At 40.1% G+C, this 25,366-nt stretch overlaps 1 protein-coding gene across 7 annotated transcripts in view; it reads left to right on the top strand.

The window, feature by feature from the left end:
- LOC127444719 (A-kinase anchor protein 13-like) overlaps positions 1-25,366 on the top strand; it is a 142,833-nt gene that overhangs the window by 75,138 nt on the left and 42,329 nt on the right. For 3 of the 7 annotated variants that reach the window (XM_051704293.1, XM_051704274.1, XM_051704284.1), the window contains exons 9-15: positions 2,055-2,121; positions 9,894-10,015; positions 14,361-14,644; positions 21,037-21,111; positions 22,037-22,102; positions 23,137-23,323; positions 24,275-24,377. In XM_051704293.1, the coding sequence (XP_051560253.1) occupies positions 2,055-2,121; positions 9,894-10,015; positions 14,361-14,644; positions 21,037-21,111; positions 22,037-22,102; positions 23,137-23,323; positions 24,275-24,377 (904 nt within the window). The remainder of the gene's footprint in view (positions 1-2,054; positions 2,122-9,893; positions 10,016-14,360; positions 14,645-21,036; positions 21,112-22,036; positions 22,103-23,136; positions 23,324-24,274; positions 24,378-25,366) is intronic. The other 4 variants (XM_051704300.1, XM_051704305.1, XM_051704302.1 and 1 more) reach the window with 4 other exon arrangements.

The following is a 25,366-nucleotide window of genomic DNA, read 5'->3' as shown; positions in this document are numbered from 1 at the left end:
TAGCTAATGCGCATGCGTGTTAGTGAGTTGATTGACAGGTGATTTCTGTATCTAAAAGGTGATTGGCTCTTTTACATGTAAGGGGGACTTCCTTTTTGCATCTGTTGAGCATTGGGTGCTAGAGCTCCTTGGTTGGGCGTTCCAATTTCTCCCATTCATTTGAACAGAAGTGGCCCGTCTCTACTAAATAATCTCTGGTTATAACAAAGGCGAAAGAGCTTTTCAGTGTGTTTTCCAGACAGGTGATACAGACTTTAATACAGACTTTCTATTGTGGCAGCTATGTACAGGTTGCTGTTCACTAGCAGTGCTGCCCGTAACATGAGATCTGTGTAAACATTTGCAATAGAGTGCATGCATTCACCCTTTCAGTCCAACAGATCAAAAGATGACATATAGTTGGCAACCAAGCATGACATTATTTGCCTATTTATGAATGCCTACTACTATATGCCTGACTACTATAATTTAGACTGAAACTGGACTTTATTAGAGGAGGTTTATAAGAAGCATAAGATATCCAAATACTCCCAAGACATATTTTTTTTTTTTTTTTTGCCACTTTATCTTTCTCTTATCCAAGCTTAATATGCAGACACAGCTATCAGTAAGCCATTCATATTACAAATTACAAAAATTGTAAACACTGTGGCTCTTTAGCACTTTTAAAACACTGCTCTATTTGTTTGAGAATCCAGACCAGGTGTGTGTTTCCTGTTCAACAACGTAACTCAGTGTGTAACCACCATAGTTAGATGCATCGTTGGAGAAATTGACTAGCTAGTCATCACTGTTTCCTGAAACCGTAGTAACTACATCACATATCCATCGTCCGAACCATGTTGGTTCAACAATATACAGTAGAGCTTTTGTTAATGACGGTACGCAGAGTTATAACTTCTGCGGATGTCAAATTATAATAGCAAATTTACATGTACACTAGAAAGCCGTTTAATGTGGGACACCTGCTGAAGACACGAAAGTGGCATGCACTGTGTAATGCGACAGATGCATTGCACTGCAATAGTGGGGTATCCCTCTACATCAGACTCCGGTGTTCCCCCGATGCACTTGAGCACATACGCACATGCGCTCTCTTTTCCCCAAAGCACCGTAAGCTTAAGTTGATCATAGAGACCATTGGCGCTAATGGTTTCTAAGATCTAGGCTTACAATGCTTTTGGGAAACGCAGCCCTACACTGTGCAGGTATATTTTTGTCCCTAGAGGAACAAACCATATAAATGTACCTTTAAAGTACAGTTTCTGATTGTGTACATCAGTGTTTTCTGGCAAAAATATTTCTCGCCTGACGAAGATCATTCTGATCTAAACGTTGCTGTGATTTTTAAATTAATAAAAGGGCATAATTAAACAGTGTGTTAATCCACTTTATTTTTTATTTCAATGCTTTTTGCCTTGATCCAGCACCTGTTGCAGAAGTATTGGATGTGCATGCATTCCCCCATCCCCCTCAACTTTTGGTCCCATGATGGACAATCTTTTTGACAAACCATGCTGTTTTTCCTCTACGTCCTTGCAACACAAAATTCCCATTGAAATCAGTGGATTTGTTGCTTTCTATAATGCAGCATAAACATGAGTGTGGATGAGCCCTAAAGGTGTTTAGATTAGTTTGTTTGGATGTCTGGCACATGGTGACCATCTAAGCATTGAATCTTGATTGCTGTAGCCACCGTTGTCCATCTTGGATTCAGTGAAGTGGTGTGTGGTCTATAGCAGCTGTTATGGGGGTCCACAAACCACAGACTGTACTCGGTCCTCATATATGCTGTAGTCCTTCACCATATGTGTGAGCAAAGCTGCTTCCTCTGTTTCATATACATTTGTAAACAAACCTCAGCTTCATTGACCAGAGCCAGTCATGTCCGGCAAAGAGCGAAAATATGAACTGGCCCCAGCTTCAAACAGTTGAATTTTATGATGATGTGTAATCTGACCTTTATATGTTTTATATATGTCATCCAACTCTTTCCAATTAGACAACATCACATATTTAAGTAAGAGACCATATCTTCCTCTTTCTGTCTCCAGGTTCACAGAGACAAAGACACACTGTGTTCCAGTGTTTCCCACAAGAGACACAGCCTAGCGTCCACAGGTAAGAAACACTTCCCTGACATGCTATTGTATCATAGTGTCAATTTTGTAAAGAAATACAAATATTTTCCTAGGATGTCTTAATATTACCTCATGTGTTCATATGGAATTATACAACTGGCAAAGCTTTGAGAAACTCTTTATTTCTAATGACCATTAAATATTCATACGCTGTCTTACAGTGATAGTGTAAGACAGTTTTAATTTAATGTTTAGACAGGTTTAATGAAGTAATTAAACCGCACAGAGAATTTGAAATTAGATTGTTTGGTTTGACATTAGTCTACTGTTGCTGAAAATATTGCTGTTATAGGGGCCACATTCTACATTTTGTTGCATTTTTGCCTTAAGTCCACTTACTGTATAAGATCTGTTCCAAAGCCTAGTGAGCTGTCTTAACTAGATAGCCTTTTAACCCTCCTAATGTCTTAAGAAACTGCACCTTCCATTTGTCCTTCGGGTCATTTTGACCCATTTTGAAAACCACTCAAAATGCTTAAATTCTTGATTAGTGTACTACGGTGTACACAGTGTACACTAAAGACCCCTCTTAATGAAAATCTGTTTTGTTGTGGTCCCGAAGTATATAATGATAGGGAAGAAAATGCTACATTCTGAATATTAATGTAGTAACATAATTTGTAAAGAATTATAAATAAAAGAAAAAGTTAAAAAAAAACTTGGCAAACATTGGCAAAATATGTTTTGTTTTTTTTTGTTTGTTTTTTGAGCATTTTATATTATCTCAAATATATTAAAACAATTTCTGATTAATTCTGCTTGCAGAAAATCAACAGTGTACATTTTAGAGTAAAAATTTTAATACATGCCTATTTCACAAATTAATCTCTGTTGCCTTTTCCAGCAGTCAAAATGGTCCCACTTTGCACATCCATTGCATCAAATCCTTTCCTTTCCACTAATGTCAAACAATTTGCTGCAGTGTTAGACAGAGGTTTAGAAAGTGCCATCTGATGCTTTAAGAGAAAATAACATCCATTATATATTTTACCTTTGGGGGGCCTTTAGCCCCATTGTACCCTAACATATAAAATAATTTTAGTAAACTTATTTACTAACATATCACCTGTTCAAAATGGTAAAAAAAAAAAACTTTTTTTTTGTGTTTGTATGTGGATATATGCATGTTTGCACAAAACACGGTTAGGGGGAAAGAATGCAATTTGTGGGAAAGATGCAATACCCAGTGAAACAAGTGGGGGAGCTAGAGAACACTATGGGGCTAGGGGCTAGGGACTAAATTTGAGAAAATGTTGAAATATTTGTAGGTCAGAATTGATTCATAGATGTACAAAAAACTGCTTTAAGCTGCATAACATCCAAAAAGTCATAAGGTAAAAGGTCAACTGGTTCTTCCCGCACAGGTCAAAATTGACCCGTTAAGACAATAGTTATTCTTCTTAAACTATTACATAAAAAAATTAAATAATAATAATAATATATATATATATATATATATATATATATATATATATATATATATATATATATATATATATATATATATATATTTGTATGTTTTGATAGTCTTGACAAAGTCACAACATTTGGTTCTGATACCAAAAACTATTTGGTATTTATAACGTATTATTTACCTGTGGTGGGTCAAAATGACCCACGGACATGAAGGCTGTTTCAAAGACAGGCAGCAATACTAAATTGCCCTCTAACCTTCCGTTCACAACGAATGCTGTTTTGCGTCCATCTGTAATATTTTCTAAATTATTTATTTTGTAAACGTGCTACACAGATATCTTTTACTGTAGCACCATGGTTTTTAGATTACGTGACATGTTAAAAATAACTTTTATTGTTAAAAAAAAATGCGTCTCGAGACACCTGCGTTCTGTTCTATTCATTGTGCTGTGTTTTGCTTTTTGAGAGCAAGAATGCATTCTGTCTGAATGACCCCTGGGTGTCTTGTTTTGGCTAAATTTTAAGGCTGCATTACGTGTCCTTCATGGAGGCAATTCCAGAATACATTGCGACAAGCTCTGTGAAAAATCGATCCAAGATGCCGGAGTTGAGAATAACGACTATGAATGTATTTCATTTAGTTCTGAAAAGCATCAACAAAAATAATTCAATATAATTAAAAATGTGCTATTTTACATAATATTTGTATATGCTGTATTATTGTGTTACCCAGTATTTGTTTGTTCTTATTAGAGTATTGCGTCATTAGCTTAACAACATGCTATCATCAAACTGTATTGTAATCAGTAGAGCGCAACAGTGCCTGCCCACTTTTTTTAGCCGTCTTTTGTTCTAAATGTAGCAGATTTATGGCTTCAGCAGGAGCATATACTGGAGATCACGGTAGGTCTTTAAAGGTTTATAAGTGTAGGGCTTTACTGGTTGTTTAGATCAGTGTTACTATCAGAAACAGTTAATTATTTCTGTAGTTATTAATCAATATTTAAATTAATTAATTGTATCTAACTCATTAAAACCTCATATGGGACTCCAGTAAATGTAGTGTGCTACGTTTAGGAGCAAGTTTGGTTATTAGCAATAATTAATAATTATCAAAGATAATTATTAATTATTAAAATCAATAGAACATTGATGAGAATCAATGTTAGCTCTTTTTAATCCTTTAAATCAACAGTTATCAAAGATAATCGTTAATTGTTAATGTCGATGAAACATTGATTAAAATTAACACTAGCTTATTGATCATTCAAATTCAATCAAAGATAATTATCAATTATCAAAAATCAATATAATATTAATAAGGATTAACATTGACGGGGCACCACCCTGGAATCAGGGACTAATAACCTAATATTAAAACAGTCTCAATATTAGATTGTTTTCTTAGGAAAATCGACATCCGAAGAATATCGATTTTCGGGAAAAAAAACAATGAATGAAGGTTTGAATCCGAGCACTGACATCCCGTCAGCATGACACAGGCGTATGCAAAACAAACCAAAACACGTCTCTTTGTAATATAAACAAAGTTTATTTATGCAGTAATATCAATGAATAATTAATACAATGCAGTCAATGAACTTCTGACTTACAACTACAAACTAAACAGTGATATGATTAGATATGGAAATAAAATAATCCTATAACACAAGGTGTGTGTGTGACAGTGTGTGTGTGTGTGTCAGTGTGGTTAGTGAGAGAGAGAGAGAGAGAGAGAGAGAGAGAGAGAGAGATGATTAAGTGACAGCCCGAAAGCTGATTTCGCGATAGCTGGAGATAAAGCAGCCGTGTTCATCACTCAGAGACGCGGTTTTACGAGCGGGGCTCGTAAAAGTCCCTTGTTATTTGACTCTTTAATGGATGAACTCAGTTGCTGTCTCACCCGCGATGGCGAAAATGCACAACAGTCCAATTTGGTTGGACCACAATACAGCAAACAAATTCGTGATAATTAATACCCTGAGTATTAATAATTAGCGGACATGGCGGTCCGTAAACTGTACAAGCAAAAACCTTGAAACACAAGAATAACACACTATAATATTCTATCTCTGCCCAGACGTAAACCTCTTACTTGAATCGCATGAGGACACAGGTAGAATGTGTTTTCCTCCGTCCTTTAACTTTGACCCGGTTCCTTGAGGCTCGGGTGATGACGGGAGGCCGTTTCCTTGCTCTGTCGTCGGCGGTACGGCTGTTGATTCTCGGTGGGCTGGCGGAGAACTCAGAAATGTCGACTTGATTGAAGATGGAAGAGAAATCTTTAATCTCTTCACTTCTGTAGGCCAACGGATGAAGATGCGAATTGCTCGGCGGTCTCCTTCGGATCTGTTAGAGTGTTCGGTTGAACACAGAGTAATCTCAACTCGTCCAGCAAGATGGAGATTGTATGGCTACAGTTTCAAGTCGGACATTACTTCCTTAAGCCACGAGGTTGCACCAGAGAGCAGCAAAAAGCTACGTCTGTATTCGGTGAACTAAGTCGCTGGAAGCAACTTTGGAAGCATTTCAGAATTATTTGAAGTCCTGATGATGTCATGTTTGAGGGACGTTCTGTTGTGTGCCTCATCCAATAGGAGTTGAGAGCTCGATCCTTTAGAGGGCAGGGCTTCATGGATCTGTTGTCTGTTTTGGACTCCCTTTGTTTGATTTTGGCGCGATTTTTATCAGTAAAATTTACGACTTAGAAGGAGGGGGCTTGAGGAATGTTTTTATGACTGTTAGGCTTGCCTTTGTCTTCTATCTGAATACATGAGGCCCAACATAAGTTATTTTTAAAATTGTATTTAAAAAAATAAATAAAAAAGAATGGGAATTTTACTTCCGGAACCCGACTTTTGCGCTGTATTGTCGGGTCTCTTGTGCACTTAACTTGAGTAGCACAATTTTGTGTGCCGTGCATTTCAAAGAGTTATTGCTATCTATAATTGCTGTCTATACATCCATCCATCCATCCATCCAAGAATGAATTAGTGTTTTGCTTCTGCTTTTGCTAATGTACATTTAAACTTCTATATGAAGATGATAGACTTGCCACAATATCATAATTTTCACACTGGTGCGGTGTTCACGATCAAACCGCCTAACCGTATTTCAAACCGTAATTACCGCTGGTTGGGCTCTAAGTGGTACTAGGGGGAAATTTTCGTTAAGCAATAGCTTACACAATAACGCAAGGCAGCTTGATTTCAAACTTTGTACTTTATTTTGTATTTATTTGAACAAAAAATTCAAATAAAACTGAAAACAATTTAAGTGCAATTAAAATGTGTGTTGTTCAACATTTTGAAAGATGGCTTTTCAACAGCTGTGAAGGGCAACATCTCTTTGGCAACGAACCTACTTCATCCATGCATTCTCTCCATCATGGGCTACTCGTCGGGTATTTCGTTGTCTGGGTAAATACATCTCTAATTGTGAGTTGTTGCGGGTTTAATGTTGGTGTTTTATTACCTTTCATCCCAGGACCCAGTTTAGCTGCTTCGGAAGGGTAATGACTTTGAATGTGTGTGAATACATTTGTTTTGTTCCCTCCTAGGACTGGACGATATGCAAGAAATATGTTCATGATATTTTTATTAAAATAAATAAATAAAAAATAAAAAATATTGCTTTAGTGATTTTGCATTGAAAATTTAATTCATTTATTTAAAAAACGAAAAACTTAAACCAAAGACATTTCTAAATTCAAATTGCACTTGAAACGAAAAAGCAATTAAGATAACAAAGTGGTAAAAAATAAATAAATCACATATAACCACCTTTCCATTTACCGTCAAGCAAGTATCCGTCTATGATGACAGGCGAAAAATTACTAATACATATTAAGATCTAAAAACAATTATAAATGTAAACATAATAATTATAATGATGATAATAATCACTGAAATATAAATCATGGTTCAAGGTGAACTTGTTTTTGTATTATTTTGTGATTTAATCACAGATGTATAGGCTATATATAAAGTGACCCTGCAGAGTTGCTCTCACAACAAACTGCTCTGAACTCAGAGCACCTCCTGAACTGAGATGGTCTGAGGTAATTTGCAGCATTCTCATAGACGATACTATCCTTGCTAAATGTTTTCAGAAGTCTGAAACAAAGAAAGAGTGAGAACCCTTTACATACGTGTGTTCCACGAGACTGCACGCCTCCGAGCAAACAGCGCATCAGACATGCGCATAGTTTCCTGTCATCTGTTCTTAAAAATATAATAAAGTGTGTTTCTTCAAGTGCGTGTCTGTGTGTCTAACAGCATTTCTTGTGTCATTCCGAATCTGAGACGTCTTTCAGTTACCCACCATGCACATTATATTCGCTACCTGCAAATAAACTTCTTCTGTCAATGCGTGTACTTTGCTGCCTGTGTAATTTGATAAGTTGGTAAAGAACATCAGGCTTTCAATGTGTTATTTAGGTTAATTGATCATGGGTCGCAAACTCTTCATTAGGCAACTATTCTTTATTTAAGGCTATTCTATTCGTTAGGCTATTGTATTGATATTGGAAGTTCCATTCATAATGTTTCCCCTTTTACCCGGTATAAAATTTCACACCGGTGTTGTCCCTTTTAACGAGTAAAACCGGTAACACCATACACCGTGGCAACCCTAGTAGATGGCCTCCGTTATGATTGGATAACCCCGAGAGAGAGACGGACCTTTGTTTTAGGAACATCAGACGATTTCTACAAAAAATAGTAGATCAAACGTATTTTTTTATTTTTATTTCAAAGAGCAATGTTTTCCATGATACAGTTTGTTAATAAGTACAAATCAAGTATAAGCAATTGTGAGGTGGTGAAGGAGCTTAAGAGCACGTTAGTGGGAAGTTCTTGTAAAGAGGAGAATCATAACTTTGTTTGCAAGTGCATCCAAACCACCTCACACATGGCGTAGGGCTGAAAAGGGAGATTTTCCTGTTTAATGAAATAGTGTATTTCAACCATACAGAATGTTTTAATGGTCCTATTGTGGACACACATGGCCTATTTTGCTTTTTATTCCTGTTAGACTTCCCTGGCAGGATTTTCTTGAACACACGACTTAACTGGAATCACCCTGAATGCTTTTTTGTTTTCTTGTACTGTATCTTATAATAGATAAATGCAAGGTGTGAGGAGATTGATTGATGACTTTAAGTAGCCTCAAAATCTCAATATAATGCATTTTTAAATACAAAAACAGAGCAAACTGCAGTGTTTGTGGTCAGTTGATTTGGGTTTTTTAAATAACGCATATATGTATATTAAAAGTTGAAGTGTGTAATTTCTGTGCCACTAGCTTCACCAAACATAATTGCTGAAGTCAAGCAGGTTTTCCGAATACTCCCCTGGTCTTCTATTGGTAAAACGTCCTGCCCCAAACTTGTGCTATTGGCTGAGCCAATGTTGCTTTGTTGGGCCGCTCAAACAGAATGACTTTGAAAGTGTTGAACTGAAACTGTTTGCACTTTTCAGGGAAATCAACCTTTGAACGACTTCCTTATAGTTGTCTCTGCATATGGGATAGGAGAAAGTTCCATCAAAGAAATTACACATATCACATCTAAATGTTATTTTGAAAAGCTTACGGAAAATACTTTTGTTCATAGAAAGTTACTGTATAAAGTACTTGAACACTGAAGTTCTTCTCAAAGCTCAGTCATGACCTCTGTTCTCAGTAATGTTGTCAGTTGTTTGTCTCCAGCTGAGGTAATAATGTTTGCTTTCACTGAAGCTTTCGTTCATTAAGAGCACACACATTCAGAGAAAGGGCAGCTGTAGTGGTCCTGTCAGGATCCCTCCTCCTATTCCTTAGTTGTGGAGCCACCTGTGGTGTGTGTGACAGCTGACAAAGCTCACACTCTTGTGACAGATCTCCAAGTCCTGATCCTAGCCTTCAGAGCAGCTCTGTACACTTATACAAAGACTGTAAAGTGCGTGTGTTTTTATAAAGACTTTATGAGAGAGAAAAAGAGAGACATGGGTACTTTTTTGTAGGTTATGGAACCTACTGAGGTTTGTCATGATGGTTTTGTCGCCCATATGGTATGGTTTTGTTACCCACGCAATAAGGGGGAGGGCAGTGCTGACGGATGCTTCAAGCTTCTCACACCGTATGAAGTCTGTCACATGTTGCTCTGGTTAATACATTCACTGTTGTACGACTATCCATCCTGAAGGGGAAATAACACATTTTGATTAAGACGACATTGGAACAGTAATGTATTTTACCAGATCAATAGATAACAAACTAACACACAGCTCTGTAAAGTATGAATCTGTGAGTTTGTAAGTCAGTGTGTAAGTGTGCTTCCGTGTGTGTTTATTGCAGAGAGTTCTCAGTGCTCAGAGTTTTGCACTTGCAACTCAGAAGCGGTCACATTTCGAGACTCAGGCAGTGACACGGATGGGTTTCTGAGTCCAGACACCGGAGAGGACAACAGCTACAGAAAGGTGAGAAAGAGACAGTAACAAAGTATTTTTTTTAATATATTTTCTAAAGAAAATGTGTGATGCGCTTGCTTTGCAGAACTCGCCGACACTATGCAAGTGTTATCCGTGATTGTCAAGGTGCTGCTAAGATGTTTTTAATGGTTGCTAGTAGAGCTGGACTTTCAGATGAAACATCATCTTCATTTTAATGATCTCAATATCGATTTTTAAATCCCAAGATCGATCTTTTACTCTATGCACAACCTTAATCACTCATTTCTGTGCTATGCAACTAAATTTGTCTGTGATTAGCCACTGGCTGATAATTTTCAGATTTCATTCTCCAGTGATTGAGTAGTATTGTGGTGAAGAAGTTCAGCAAGTTTGAATCGTTCCGTGTAATGCGTGTCCAAAGATGAGATCCACACAATCATTTGTCTTTTAATAATGTCACTTTTAATATCCTTTCTGTTCTTTACAGTCATTCAACAAAAACAATAAAAATAGAAACATTTAGTTCGAATCACACTTAGCACGGTAAAGCCATTCGACTCAGAAACACTTAGCTTAACTGCCGCCTTTCTTAAAGAGACAGAACCAGTTTAGCATTTGTTCTTCAAATCAATATAAATACTTGTAAATATTACAAATTATGCAATAAACATGTAACAAAGATAAATATGTACTAAAATATTTCATAATAAATTAAATGCAATAAAATGTAATAAAATAAAATTTCATATCATGCAATATATTGAAGAACAATTCATTGATTTCTTTATTTAAAAAATAAAATAAAAGCTTAAATAAGACAAAAATGAAATACTAATGATAACATAAAATGTGTAAAATTTATATTTTCATTAGGGCTGTCGATTTAATGTGTTAATTTAGTGTAATTTAATTATATAAAAAATAACGCATTAACAAATTAACACAATTAATCATGCCCCATGACACATATCTTTACATCCTTAACAAAAGTATGGATTTTCCTACCATATGAGCAATTCAAGCTTGAAGTACATCTGTTTTTACGAGCTTTTTACGGCAGAGTGCCTCAACAAACCTCACAAGCAGCACAGCCACAGAATGAGAACCGCTCACTGAGGAGGAAGCCCAACATGTGGGTAAAGCACGATCGAATAAAGGAATCTTAAGACGCGATTTTCAAAGTTTCCACTACTTTTAACTTGACACAGCGTCCTAAAAATGCAGCATTTATGACGCTGAATACCAGTGAGATGCTCCAAACGCATCCCTCTGAGGCACGCGCATGTACATAGAGCAACAATTTAAAAAAGCACAGACGGAACACAAGAGCGTGTCCTGTGAGAACTGGACACATTGTTGAACTCAATGCAAAACAGATTGCTGTGAATAAAACCAACAATATATTGAGTTCTTAAGCCACATATTGTATTAAAGCTTTATTTATCTACCACAATAATGCAATTTATTTCAACCTAAATTTCAATACATATTATACTGTATATTTATTATAGGCCCTACATATTGTATTCATAAATATTTGAATTATTATGCATTATTTACATGAATTATCTTTATTTGGGAGCCTTTCATAGCAAATAATCATGTATGTGATTGATTGCGATAAATTTGATTAATTAATCAGCATGTCATGTAATTAATTCGATTAAACATTTTAATTGATTGACAGCCCTAATTTTCATAATGTACCAAGTTAGAAAGTCTACTGTATAATTAAAAGCATTACCTGAGAGAGAATTTCTCTCTCATGTAAGCAATATGGAAATTGTAACTGAAATATACCCAAATGAATTTTAATTGAATCAGAGAGCTTGTGAATCCACATCTAATCGAATCAGTAAATCTGTACCATTACTCAGCTCTAGTTGCTAGGGCATTGCTAGGTGGTTGCTAGGGTGTTCTGGGTGTTGCTAGGTGGTTGCTAACTGTCCCAAGCCAAAACACCTCTCATATGATATGATCAACCTCTCTAACATATTCTGGTCCCTAGATACGTATGCCTTGGGCCCCTCCTTCAATGTACTATAAATCTGTGGGATTTTTTTATTTTCTTTTTCTTTTTCTTTTTTATTGTCTACCAGTTGAAAAAAGTCTGATTGCTTAGTAAAGTAATAGCATACTTCTCCTCAACAAGCCACATGATTTGAGGTAGAATTCATGTCTATAGCACAAACGGTGCTAATTTCATACTGAAGGTAAATATATAAAATTAGGGGTTTATTCAAATCCCTAACCCTTTAGTATGAGCAGCAGTAATAGTTATACTTGCCACAGCAAATACAACTACTGTAATAACGAGAGAGGAACCAGTTAGTACTGAGAAGAAATACTGAAATATGCAACATATTCAGCTCTTGTATCACTATGGAAGCCCAACATTGCCAGTTGAGCTTTGAGTGTGTAACTTCATGTGGTCAGGTTACCTTAGTTCTATGGTCTGACTTTGTCAGTTTTTAGGACACCTAAATGTTAAAAGCTGTCGGAGGTTTTTTTTTTCCCAATGTGACTATGATGGTTATAAGTTCCCTAGAACCGTTTCAAACCTCATACACATGCTTATAAACCACCCCCTCCGCTTCCTCACACACATACTCAATGGAAGCTATTTCAGGGGAACATGAATAGGGGAATTTCATCCTCACAGAGCCTCAACAAATACCTCAACTTGTTTTAAAAGCTCAAATCCTCTTCACCTTGTCTTTCCCTTACCATCACTCTGCACAACAGACCAACTAAAAGCTCCCACCCAGCAGATCATGATCACATAATGATAAGTTTAAGTTTATGTGTGTGAGATTGTAGAATACTGTTTGTGAGTGTCACAAGGTCCTTGGGTGTTGTTATTTCTTACTGATCTGACCATTAAAAATGACATTGTAAAATCTTATGTTTAATTGGTGCCTTAAAATTCTAAATTAAATCAAAGTTGTGCCAAAGTATCAACCTGCAGTTATAAGTTTCCACTTTTCCACTTTACCACTTTGAATTAGAATTCTAATTAAGAAATGAACTGACAATGAACAATTGCATTTTTTTTTTATAACTTATAAATAACCAAGAATAAGAAATGCTGTAAAATGATTGTTCATTCTTCATTATACCTAATGCATTTACTATAAAAAAATAAAAATAAAAAAAAGATGTACTTTACATAAACATTACATACAGTGTGTGAAATTGTATATTTGTGTTTATGTGTAGATGTCAGGGCATTAGTTCACAGACCAGACTCATATCATTCTGGTGGTGATTCATTTAGTTCAATTTTCAACTAAAAAGTGATAGACTGTAAGCCTGATATAACAAAACTCCAACAATTTAGTCATATGTACAGTGATGTGTATCAAAGTAGGATTCAGATATGGTTAGGGTTGCCAACTTTCCCGTATAATACGTAATCGTCCCATATAATATGTAATCGTCCCATATTTAAATGAACAAAGTTGAGTTCTGTATTGAATCCTTACAGGACGCCGTGTGTCCCGTATTTTGGCTTTGGAAGATTTCATACATTTCACGTGAGTTGTGTGAGATATTTTAGCTGTCGCTTCACGCGTACGCTACACTTGACAGAAGCGGTTGGGGAAAAGATCATGTAATATCAATGACAATCAGCGCTCGTTTTGTCACAGGAGAATTTGGTCAAAGATATACGTAGTATTCGAGTGCATGATAATTGTTTCCCACCATTGTGATTCCAAAATACCATGCACCTATTCATGACATGACATTAATTTGCATTGCATGTGTCAGTGCTTGTTCTGGAAGAGAGAGATGATGATGAGAAAAACTGCAGCACTTTTAATACAAAAGTACAGTACATGTGAAGTTAAAACTCTTCATGTGATTTTCCTACATTTCCCTTGTGATAAATGGGGGCGGGGTTATCCAGCCAGGGGCCCCCTTTTGGCGTGCAACCAGGGGAAATTGCAATTAAGTGATTTTAAATCATCATTTTTTTAATGATTTCTAACATCCATTGTAGCCAAGTACACTCAAAATGTGAACTGAAACAAAAGTCTAGTTAAGGATAATGAATGCATGTTTTATTTATGAAACGTGAATGGTATTTTATTTATAATACATTAAATATAATTTATATGCACCAATACAGTAATAAATATTTTATATATTTTTTTTTTTTTTTTTTTTTTATATTTACCTACATATATTTGTACAAAACATTCTTTGTAAATGAATAGGGTGTACAAACATTACAACTTCACTCACTTAATGTACATTTTGTAACCCAGATTATTATTATTTTTTATTATTGTCCAGCCATTTTTTATTGTAATAATAAACCTTTGATTATAATTTGTTAATTGCTGTTTGATGGGGGTTTGTTGCTCAGGGCCAGGAGGCAGTTGGGGGAGGTGACAGCACGAGTGAGGTATCCGTCTCCTGCTCCTCCACTGACGACACAGCCAGTTTAGGACATCCCAGCTCCTCAGCGGAGAGCTCAGAGGAAGTGCGGCAAGGAGGGGAGGCAGAGGAAGAGGCCAAAGACAGGTTAACTGAGGTCCCGCTGCACACCTCTCTCCTCCGATCCACAGTACGGTCACTCTCTCCGCTCCGCAGACACAGCTGGGGGCCTGGGAAGAACCAGGGAGGGGAAGGAGAAATGAACCAGCGCAAGTAAGTGGGAAAATTGTCCACTTGATAAAGCATTGCTATGCCATATGTTTTGTCTGTTTAACGAGCAACACTTCAGTGACACTTTTTATGAAGCCTGTTTTTGTGAAGTACCATAAAGGTATTCATAATATTATACTGTAATAGACATTGTAATCCCTTATATTTATTCATTAATAATTGTAACCACCATTTTTACCATGCATTATTATACTTTCCTTTTCATCTTTACACCTTTAAAGATTATAATGCATTTCAACACAATAACAGAAACAATTTACAGTAAGGTTGTTTTCATTCATTTTACTTAACGCAGTAGTTAACGTGAACTAACAATGAACAATATGTGTACAGCATTTATTAATCTTGGTAAATGTACATTTTTACCTATGCTAGTGCATTTATTCTTTAAAATTTGTATAAATTAACATTATTCAGTGAAATATGAACTAACATGAACTAACAATGAACAATACTATATTTGTAAATGAACATTAACCACAAGTAATACATGCTTTACAAAATCATTATTTATTCTTAGTCCATGATACCTAATGCATTTACTAATGTTAACGAATGGAAACTTATTGTAAAGTGTTCCCACAATAACATTGCTTAACTCTTGCCCTTTGGTGTTGATCATGTTATAATACATGTACATTTTAAGAAAGTAATATAATGCATTATAATTATGTGAATATACTTAAGTGATTATAAGGTGTATTATAAGGCCTTATTTAAGCCATAATGTATGAGAGGATGTGCTATATTCTGAATATTGTAAATAGGCATATTTTTTTCCCCCCATTAAAACGCTATATTAAGTTAATTCATCAGTGTCATCCACTTGAAGATGTAGTCTCTGACTACACAATGTAAAATAAGGTTATTAGTTGGCCTCTATGGATGTTGCACAGTGATATACACAGTAATAAGTTGAAAGATGGTCTCCATTTCAAGCAAATGAGATATTACCATTTGTAAAGGAAATAGCAATGCTCTAAAAAGGAAAATTACATCCATTTACGCCTCACCAAAATACAACAACTGTTTGTTCAAGAGTACGTCCTGGTTACTTGCGTAACCTCCGTTCCCTGATGGAGGGAACGAGATGTGTCGATGTAGTGGCGCTAGGGGGTCACTCTTGGGAGCCCAAAACACCTCTGGTCTTTGATAAAAGGCCAATGAAAATTGGCGAGTGGCATACCACTCCCCCGGACATACGGGTATAAAAGGAGCTGGTATGCAACCACTCATTCAGGTTTTGTGCTGAGGAGCCGAGACAAGGTCCCGGCCATTTCAGTGGGTAGTTCAGCATTATGGCAGGAGGGACACAACATCTCGTTCCCTCCATCAGGGAACGGAGGTTACACAAGTAAGCAGGACGTTCCCTATCTGTCACTCACTCGACGTTGTGTCGATGTAGTGACACTAAGGGTCCCTATACGAAACGCCGCAACTGGCTGAACTGTGTTACGTGAACTGGCGGTGTGTGACGGGCAGACCATTGTGTGCCTCGTAGCCAGCGCACCAGGCTGACACGTAACCTCCCCCAATGCTATTATGAGTGTCGAACGGCCCTTTGGGGGCGAGTCAACTGCCCAAAAGATAGAGACAGGCTAGCCCAGTCGTGGCCTCTTATCCTCTTTTTTTTCCTCTCCCCCAAAAAAAGGAATTAACTGACTGGGATCACCAGGTCTACACCACGGAGACCAAACCCCGCCCGGGGGGGGGGTATTCTGAGTGGAAATATGTCACGTGGTCTTGCCGAACTTTGTCGGAAGTATGTCATGTGGAGAAGTCCCATGGTAGGTCCTACCCTACGGGGGAGGAGTTTCTACAAACATGGTGACTGGGGCAGAGGGGCCTCTGCCCAAGGAAGACGCAGTTTACCAACAGGGAAATGAATTAGCGGAAGATATACGTCGCATGGGGTTACCTATGGGGAACTGCCACATGCGGAGCACCTACCCCAGTACAGGGCTTAGTTAGAACATGTAATGATCCGGCAGCGATTTTCTCTGCGAACTCATCTGCCACAGGGCTCGGAGGAAATCATCCAGGGAACACAGTTTGTGAACACTACTGGGAGTCAACAGCGCACGTCTACAGCTCAGGGGAGGTGAAAGGCGCTATGCGCAAGCGATACACCCAGCCAGCTGTCCGAGACTTACCTGCTTGTGCGTGCCACTACACGGGACAAAACCAGTACCACCCGGAGATTGTAGAACCTTGCAAAGGTGTTGGGTGTTGCCCAGCCCACTGCTCTGCAAATGTCTGTTAGAGAGGCGCCACTGGTCAAGGCCCAGGAGGCCACTACACCCCTGGTAGAATGGGCTTGTAGCCCTGCCAGGGGCGGCATATCCTGGGCATGATATGCCCTTGTTATGGCGTCAATGAGCCACTGGGCTATCCTCTGCTTGGAGACAGCGCTTCATTTCCGCTGTCCACCAAAGCAGACAAAGAGCTGCTCAGAGACTCTAAAGCTCTGCGTGCGATCCAAATAATGCGTAAAGCGCGCACCGGACACAGCAACGTCAGGGCTGGGTCTGCCTTCTCCTGGGGCAGCACTTGCAGGTTCACCACCTGGTCCCTAAAAGGGGTTATGGGAAATTGGGCACATAGCCCGGTCGGGGTCTCAGGATCACGTGAGAGTAGTCCGGACTGAACTCCAGGCACATTTCGCTAACTGAGAATGCTTGCAGGTCTCCTACCCTCTTGATGGAAGTGAGCGCAGTCAGGAGGGCAGTCTTCAAAGAGAGTGCCTTAAGCTCAGCTGACTGCAAGGGCTCAAAGGGGGCTCTCCGTAGACCCTGAAGAACTACAGAGAGGTCCCATGAGGGAACGAGGCGCGGTCTGAAGGGATTCAACCTCCTGGCGCCTCTCAGGAACCTGATAATCAGGTCGTGCTTCCCTAAGGACTTACCATCCACTGTGTCGTAGTGTGCCGCTATAGTGGCTACATACACCTTCAAGGTCCGATCCGACTGCACATCTCTGGGGGTCTTCGTGTCTGGAAGAACACCACTTAGCGAACAGACGCCACTTAAAGGCATGCAGGCGCCTCGTAGTGGGGGCCCTATCCTGAGTGATCGTGTCTACCACCGTGGGTGATAGGCCGCTTAAGTCTTCCGCGTCCCATCCAGGGGCCAGACATGGAGATTCCAGAGGTCTGGTTGTGGGTGCCAGATGGTGCCCCATCCCTGAGAAAGAAGGTCCTTCCACAGGGGAATTCGCCAGGGGGGGCTGTCGTGAGGAGTGTGAGGTCCGAGAACCATGTCTGGGTGGGCCAGTAGGGTGCTACCAGGACGACTTGCTCCTCATCCTCCCTGACCTTGCACAGGGTCTGCACAAGTAGGCTCACTGGGGGAAACGCATATTTGTGAAGTCCAGGGGGCCAGTTGTATGCCAGCACGTCTATACCTAGAGATGCCTCTGTCAGTGCGTACCAGAGCGGGCAGTGGGAGGATTCTTGGGAGGCGATCAGGTCTACCTGTGCCTGCCCGAATCGACGCCAAATCAGCTGGACCACCTGAGGGTGGAGTCTCCACTCTCCCCTGAGGGTAACCTGCCATGACAGCACATCCGCTGCAGTGTTGAGGTCGCCTGGGATGTGAGTGGCTCGCAGTGACTTGAGGTGCTGCTGACTCCAGAGGAGGAGAGAGCGGGCGAGTTGTGACATACAACGGGAGCGCAGACCACCTTGACGGTTGTTATATGCTACCATTGCCGTGTTGTCTGTCCGAACTAACACATGCTTGCCCTGGTTCAACGGCCAAAACCTCCGCAGGGCAAGCAGAATTGCCAGCAACTCGAGGCAGTTGATGTGCCAACGTAGCCGCGGGCCTGTCCATGAGCCGGCTGCTGCATGCCCGTTGCATACACAGCCCCAGACCATTTTGGAGGAGTCTGTCATAACCACGATGTGCCTGGAGACCTGCTCTAGGGGAATGGTCGGTCTAGGTCGGTCTAAGGGTTGAAGAGGCGGTGACAGATCGGCGTGATGCCACACGATGTGTCCCGCGCCGCCATGCCCATCTCGGGACTTGAGGTCTCATATGCATCAACCCGAGCGGAGTGGCTACGCTGAGGATGCCATATACCCCAGGAGCCTCTGAAATAGTTTCAGTGGAGCCGCTGTCTTCTGTCTGAACACCTTCAAACAGGTCAGCACCGACTGTGCGCACTTGTTTGTGGGGCGTGCCATCAACTGAGTCCAACTCCAAGATGAGAAAAGAGATGCTCTGAACTGGGAGGAGCTTGCTCTTTTCCCAGTTGACCCGAAGCCCTAGGACCTTGTACTGATACGCCCGACCCTCGAATGCAAACCGCAGGAAGGGTCTGTGTCGAGGTTGAATCGAGACGTGGAAGTACACGTCCTTCAGGTCTACCGCCGCAAACCAATCTTGATGCCGGACGCTCGCTAGAATGCGTTTTTGCTTCAGCATCTTGAATGGGAGTCTGTGTAAAGCCCGGTTCAGTACTCGCAGGTCCAAGATTGGCCGCAACCCACCGCCTTTTTTCGGTACAATGAAGTAGGGGCTGTAAAACCCCTTCTTCATCTCGGCCGGAGGGACAGGCTCTATCACATCCTTCTGTAGGAGGGTAGCGATCTCCACGGCAAAGGTAGCAATGTTCTCGCCCTTCACCGAGGTGAAGTGGATGCCGCTGAACCTGGGCGGACGGCTGGCAAACTGAATCGTGTAGCCGAGTTGGACAGTCCGGACCACTCATCGCGACGGGTTGGATAGCGCAAGCCACATGTCCAAGCTCCGGGTGAGGGGGACCAAGGGGATAATCTCGTCGGACGTACCGGCGGGTGAGGCCTCGCGGCAGGGCGGAGCCTGAGGTGCCACGCCGTGTTGTGGCCGTGCTGAGTTCAGGGACATCGAAGCACTTACCTGGCTCCTTGTGACCACCACCGGAACAGCCTGGGACAGGGGAGGAAGAGGCCTCTCCTCGTGACCCGTGGAGACTGCCACATTGGGGGCGGATTTGTGCCACAGCTGGGTGCGCAGGGCAGGGAGACTGCCGCTGGAGCGCCAAACCTGCCAAAATTGAATGGTGGACGGTGGTCGTGATGATGGCTGTGTTCACCGGGTATGTGACCCAGGGAACAAGGAAACCACTCTTTTGCTGAACTCTTGGGTACTGCAGCCACTTGGGCATGTGGCTAAATTAAATTAAACTAAAGGCAACAAAAGATTCTCCTCCTGGCCCTCCACCTGGGGATGGAGTGGTCTGCTTACCAGCTCCAAAGCAGTGGGTTTCGTCATCCCTGGGTCGCCTGTCTCAGGGGCGCTTCGAAGCCTTTTGCGAGTTCTTGGTGGCCGGCCGTGAGATGGGTGGCGTCTGCTTCCTGCGGTGGGCTCCATGCCGGGGCCGGGCTGCAGGGGCGGGCTGCGGCGGAGCCGGTGCAGTCACCGCAGGGGGATGCCCTTGGTGACGAGCAGGCGGGGTGCAGGATCTTGAGCCGTGCCGGGGCAGGATGTGCCGGATAGCCTCCGTCTGCTGCTTTACCACCGAGAACTGCTGGGCAAAGTCCTTGACGGTGTCGCCGAATAGGCCAACCTGGGAAATGGGGGCAGCAAGGAACCGTGCCTTGACGGCCTCTCCCATCTCGACCAGGTTGAGCCAAAGGTGGCACTCCTAGACCACCAAAGTGGACATCGCCCACCCGAGAGACCGCGCCGTGACCTTTGTCGCCCGGAGAGCGAGGTCGGTCACTGAGCACAGCTCCTGCATCAATCCCGGGGCGGAACTACCCTCGTGCAGTTCCTTTAGCGCCTTGGCTTGATGGACTTGCAGGAGAGCCATGGCGTGCAGGGCGGAGGCTGCTTGTCCAGTGGCACTGTGGGCTTTGGCCGTCAGTGACGACGTAAACCTACAGGCCTTGGAGGGGAGCTTTGGGCACCCGCGCCAGGTGGCGGCGCTCTGCGGGCATAGGTGCACCGCGAGCGGCTTATCCACCGGGGGAATTGCCGAATAGCCCCTGGCCGCCCCACCATCGAGGGTAGTGAGGGCGTGGGTGACCCCTAGTGTCACTACATCGACACAACATCGAGTGAGTGACAGATAGGGAATTTGTGTTTTTTGCCATTGATACCCTGAATACACTTCCAATCACACTGAATGCTAATGCATTAGCATCTTAAACACAAGAGACCCAAATGACATTACATGCTCTGGGAATGACATCATATAACCCACACTTCTTTGTCCTCAGGTCTTTGCATGCTCCTTCAGTCTCCAGTCATTCAATTCACTTTTGTAACTTTCAGATTTGCATTCACAATTGTTTCTTCCAGAGTTCTTCCAAACAAAATGCTGAGGTTTTAAGTCATAGCAGTTCGTGTCTTCTCTTTGACTTCTCATATTTTCATTCCATCTCATAGCTTTTCATCTCATCTGTCCATTTTCAGTTCTGTTCGAAGTACAGGAGAGGAGAAGCCTGTATTTTACAGAAGAAGGTATCCTGTTTTCTTTTATATACTGAAATATTCAAGTATCTTGAGAGTTTCCAGTATTTCAATTGCTATGTCCATTAGAATCCAAAATCCCTATAGAGTGCAACAGTGACTGGACACTTTTTTATTGGCCTCAGTTCCAGCAGTTTTTTTCCCTATTAATTTTCTCCATAGCAAGTAGAAAATAAATAAATAAAGAATTCTAAGACATGAACCAAACCAACCAGCTCCCAACTGAATCTCAAAATTACAACATATGCTTCAAAGCAAATCAGTATTTGAAATTCAGGGAAAAAAAAGACTAAGGCGCAAGAGTGTACTGAACGTATTTTATGAGGCAATGAACTACTCATCCCATGAAGCATTGCGAATTATTTAATTGGCAAGAAATCATAGATTAGAAGTATAAAATACAGATTATTTGAAGTTTATTGCAAAATATCCTAACATATGCAAATAGATAAGTTGTTTAAGAATGCATTTATTGGCCGCTGCTGAGCTTTTTAGCATTGAGTCCTGTTCCCATGTTTACAGCGCCTTCTCTGATTGGTCAGTCTTGCTTGAGAATTGTGGATAGTGTAGTTCTTCAGAAAATTTGTTAAAAAAAAAACAGTTAATTTAAGTTAAAAGCATGCTGAATTATGGGTTCTACAGAAGCATATACCATTGTTTAACAACCTTAGAGCTGCTATTAGGTCTGTCTTGAAAGCTTTACATATTTTATTTTATTAAAAAATAATTTCTCTATGGATAATAATAATAATAATCTCTATGTGATTTATCCTTAAGAAACCTACTGTTGTGCTTTATGTAAACAGATAATCAACCCTATTACTATAAAATCATTGTATACTAAAAGAATGCTCCTTTTTACACTGCACTTCCCCTCTAACTTGTTTGTGCCCACTGGCGCCCCCTTTTTGTCCAGTCTAAGCTGGTGCCCCTGTGAGCCCCACCTCTGTCGCGACCTGGAAGAAATTAGAGAGCTTATCAGGTACTGAGTGTGTGACCGCGTTTTGTGCGAGCTTCCTGCATACCCAACTGAAGAGCCATCCCCTTTGACTAGCACAAAGAGCCTTTGCATTACATTTGCATTACTTGTTTGTCCAAGAGCAAAGTGACACTTAGAATGAGAGAGAGAGCTGGCAAAGGCCCTGTTTTGTGCTGACTCGCTCAGCTTTGATATTTCTTAGAAAAGTGATGGCTTAACAAGTTAGACACTAGTGTGGTGGTGGAGTTACTCAGGGGAAGTATTAGCTGCATTTTGCTGAGCAGTTTTTGTTGCTTCTTTGTGCATGATGACTAATATTGTCATTCATGTATCTGGTACAGATGACAGGTAAGAGGAAGTTTTTAACAAACTTCTTTCAGATTGTTGAAAATAATTTGACACTACTTAAAAAATGTACACTGTAAAAACTGTTTGTCAAGAAACAGGACAAAATGTGCTTAATGTGGTAACATCTACAGTATATAGACTTTATATTCAAGTTAATTAAATAATTTATTATGACTGAATCAACCTGACAACTGAGGTCTGAGTGTAGAATGCATGCTTGCATACAATTCACACCTCACAATTCAAAAAAACTTCTCAAATTTGACTCAGGTTTGCTATTTTTGCAATGTCAGTGCTGCTTGCTTGTCTGCTGCCGCTTTTCCGAGTAGATCTGATGTCTCAACAACTATCAGTAGCTCCGCTATTTGTGAAAATCTCCTTTGTAAAATGCAAAACTAAAAAGAAATAGTACTGGTTTTGCCTTGCTTGAAGTCCCCACCTGGGTTTAAGCAATAGATTTTTAGTTTATATTTTGCACGGACTTCTGTGCTTCTGTGTTGGGTGTATAGTTTTTGAGTATCTACTTTGCATATTTTGCATCAGGTGGGTCAATAATACACCACACACTGACCCAATGTAAGCAAACAAAATGTATTTTTTATAAGGTCTATCTATCTATCTATCTATCTGTCTGTCTGTCTGTCTGTCTGTCTGTAATGCTAAGATGTTTGTGGTGTTGTCTGTTGTAGTTATAGTTTGGAGGGTCTAGCAGCAGAGGTTGAGGATGGGAAACATTGGGTTACACAGTCTGGAGGTCCTTCTAAGGATCACAGAGGAGTACAAAGACAAGAGAGTGAGGAGAGGGGCTCTCTAATGTCTCTCACAGAAGAGGGTCCTGAATCGGACTTGGGAGAATGCAGCAGTCCAGGGGGACAGGTGAGCAGTTTGGGTTAAAACAGAAATTATCTAAGTTGTTACATTTGTGCCCAAAGGTTTTTTTTTTTTTTTTTTTTTTTTTTTTTGGTGCTCAATTTTTCCCAAATCACTTTCTATGGTGGTAGCATGGTACAGTGATAATTTAAGATGATAATAACATGGTACTTTTATATACAATGTGGTTCAAAAGACCACATTGAAAATCATCACATTGAAGATTCAAAGTGTAATTTAAACCTGCAAAATAAAGAGAACGTTTTAGAATTTGAAAGTATTCAAATAAATGTTGTGACCATAATTTAAAGGCAATATTTAAGGTTCTGCATTATTTTCTAGGTCACCAAACAAATGTAAGCAAATTTGTGACATTAACAAACTTTGCTGCTTTGTACAAAATGTCAGATATCCTTGCTTTCATTGAAGCACACAAGATGCTTTTTTGGAACGTTCTCAAAACATGCTGAATAACTTGGATCATCAGATTTAATAAATTAGAAAAATGCTAAATAAAAGCATTTTTATTAGTGATTGGGAGTTTTTTATTTTACAGTACTGTGCTACATTTATATACTATATAATTACAACAACTACAGGAATTACTAGGTACTAACTCTAACCTTAACCCATATTACGTACATGTAGTTACCTAATATTACTCAGTACTTTCTTGGGTAAGTACACTGAAAGTATACTGAAAGTACACGTACTGTAAAATAAAGTGCAACCTAGTGATTTTTACAGTGTGCTGTAGCTAATTGTGGACTCCAATATATCACTGTGAATGATTACTACATTCATGTACCACTTTAACAAATGCTAGCATAAACTGCCATCGTACATGTCCAAAAAAACATGGTATTACCACAGTGCTTTTTGTTTCTTTATGTAAGTGTCTAATAAACTCCTGTGTACTCTGCATTAGCACTTATCTGATTTTGTGATCACTTTCAGAAAACAAGGATGTATCATCCATTAAGACAAAGCTGTCCATCTGTGACTCTCCCTCTCACAAAATCAGTCTCTATGCTTTCCATCAGTCAAAGGGACATAGATAGTAAGTTACTTGATTTCCCTTTCTTTTCCCAGTATTGTGTTTCTTTACATTTATGGTGCTTGTGCTATTTACATGCAACTTTATATTGAACTATATGCCGTTTTTGAAGACCAGTGTATTTGAATGTTTGTTAGAAATGTCCCTAGCTGGTAGAGTATCATATTTTCTACTTTATTCTTAATTCAAAAGACTAAGCTTGTGGTCTTCTGCGGTTGCACATGTGCGGGAGGTCCTATAGAAAAGACAATCTGTTTCTCAGATTTTTCTCCTGAGAAAAAGATCCTTGAAATTTCACATGATCCTTCTTTGGAATTTCAGAAAAGATATCAACAATGTGTCAAACTGTTCTCAGATTTTACACGATACCAAAGTCTGCAATCAAATGTCAGAGATTTCAATATGGAATCTTCCTTTGGAGATGTTTTTATTTATTTCATTTTTTAGCACAGCTCCTGACATCTGGGTTGTGTTAGTTGTCCTTTACTCATTTTAGGCATAACAAAACAACTAAATCATCTGCTTTAATAAGTACTTGCTCTGACTTTTCCATCCATAAATGCAACTGACCAGCGGTAGGAAGGATTCGGCGAAAGAGACGGATCTCTTTTTCCTTCAACCTCTCACCGATCCTCCCTAAATCTAAAACTGTCTTTACTGTCAGCTCTTCATCTAGTGATGAGGATGACACCATAAGTAAGTTGCAGTAGTAACAGGATTGTCAAAAAAGTAACATATTCAGTATAGTGCACTCCAGTATCCACTTCCTAGTAGATGTCCTTTGATTCACAGTAGATAGATGATCCTAAATCTGCTTGTCACCTTTAAGACATAACCCTTATGTATTAGAAATATATATGTATAGTGACCCCATGTTCTGAATCGTCAACAGTTATTAATTTTTGGGTTACCAAACCACATATTTCTTAATGGTGCACTCAGAAATTTGAAAACAAGCAGTATTTGTCTGGTCATGTGATCCTAACATTGCA

The sequence above is a fragment of the Myxocyprinus asiaticus genome, chromosome 1 (assembly GCF_019703515.2).
Source record: "Myxocyprinus asiaticus isolate MX2 ecotype Aquarium Trade chromosome 1, UBuf_Myxa_2, whole genome shotgun sequence".
Classification (NCBI taxonomy): Eukaryota; Metazoa; Chordata; class Actinopteri; order Cypriniformes; family Catostomidae; genus Myxocyprinus; species Myxocyprinus asiaticus.
Note: the sequence above shows the minus strand (reverse complement) of the source record. Positions and strands in the feature narration are given on the sequence as shown.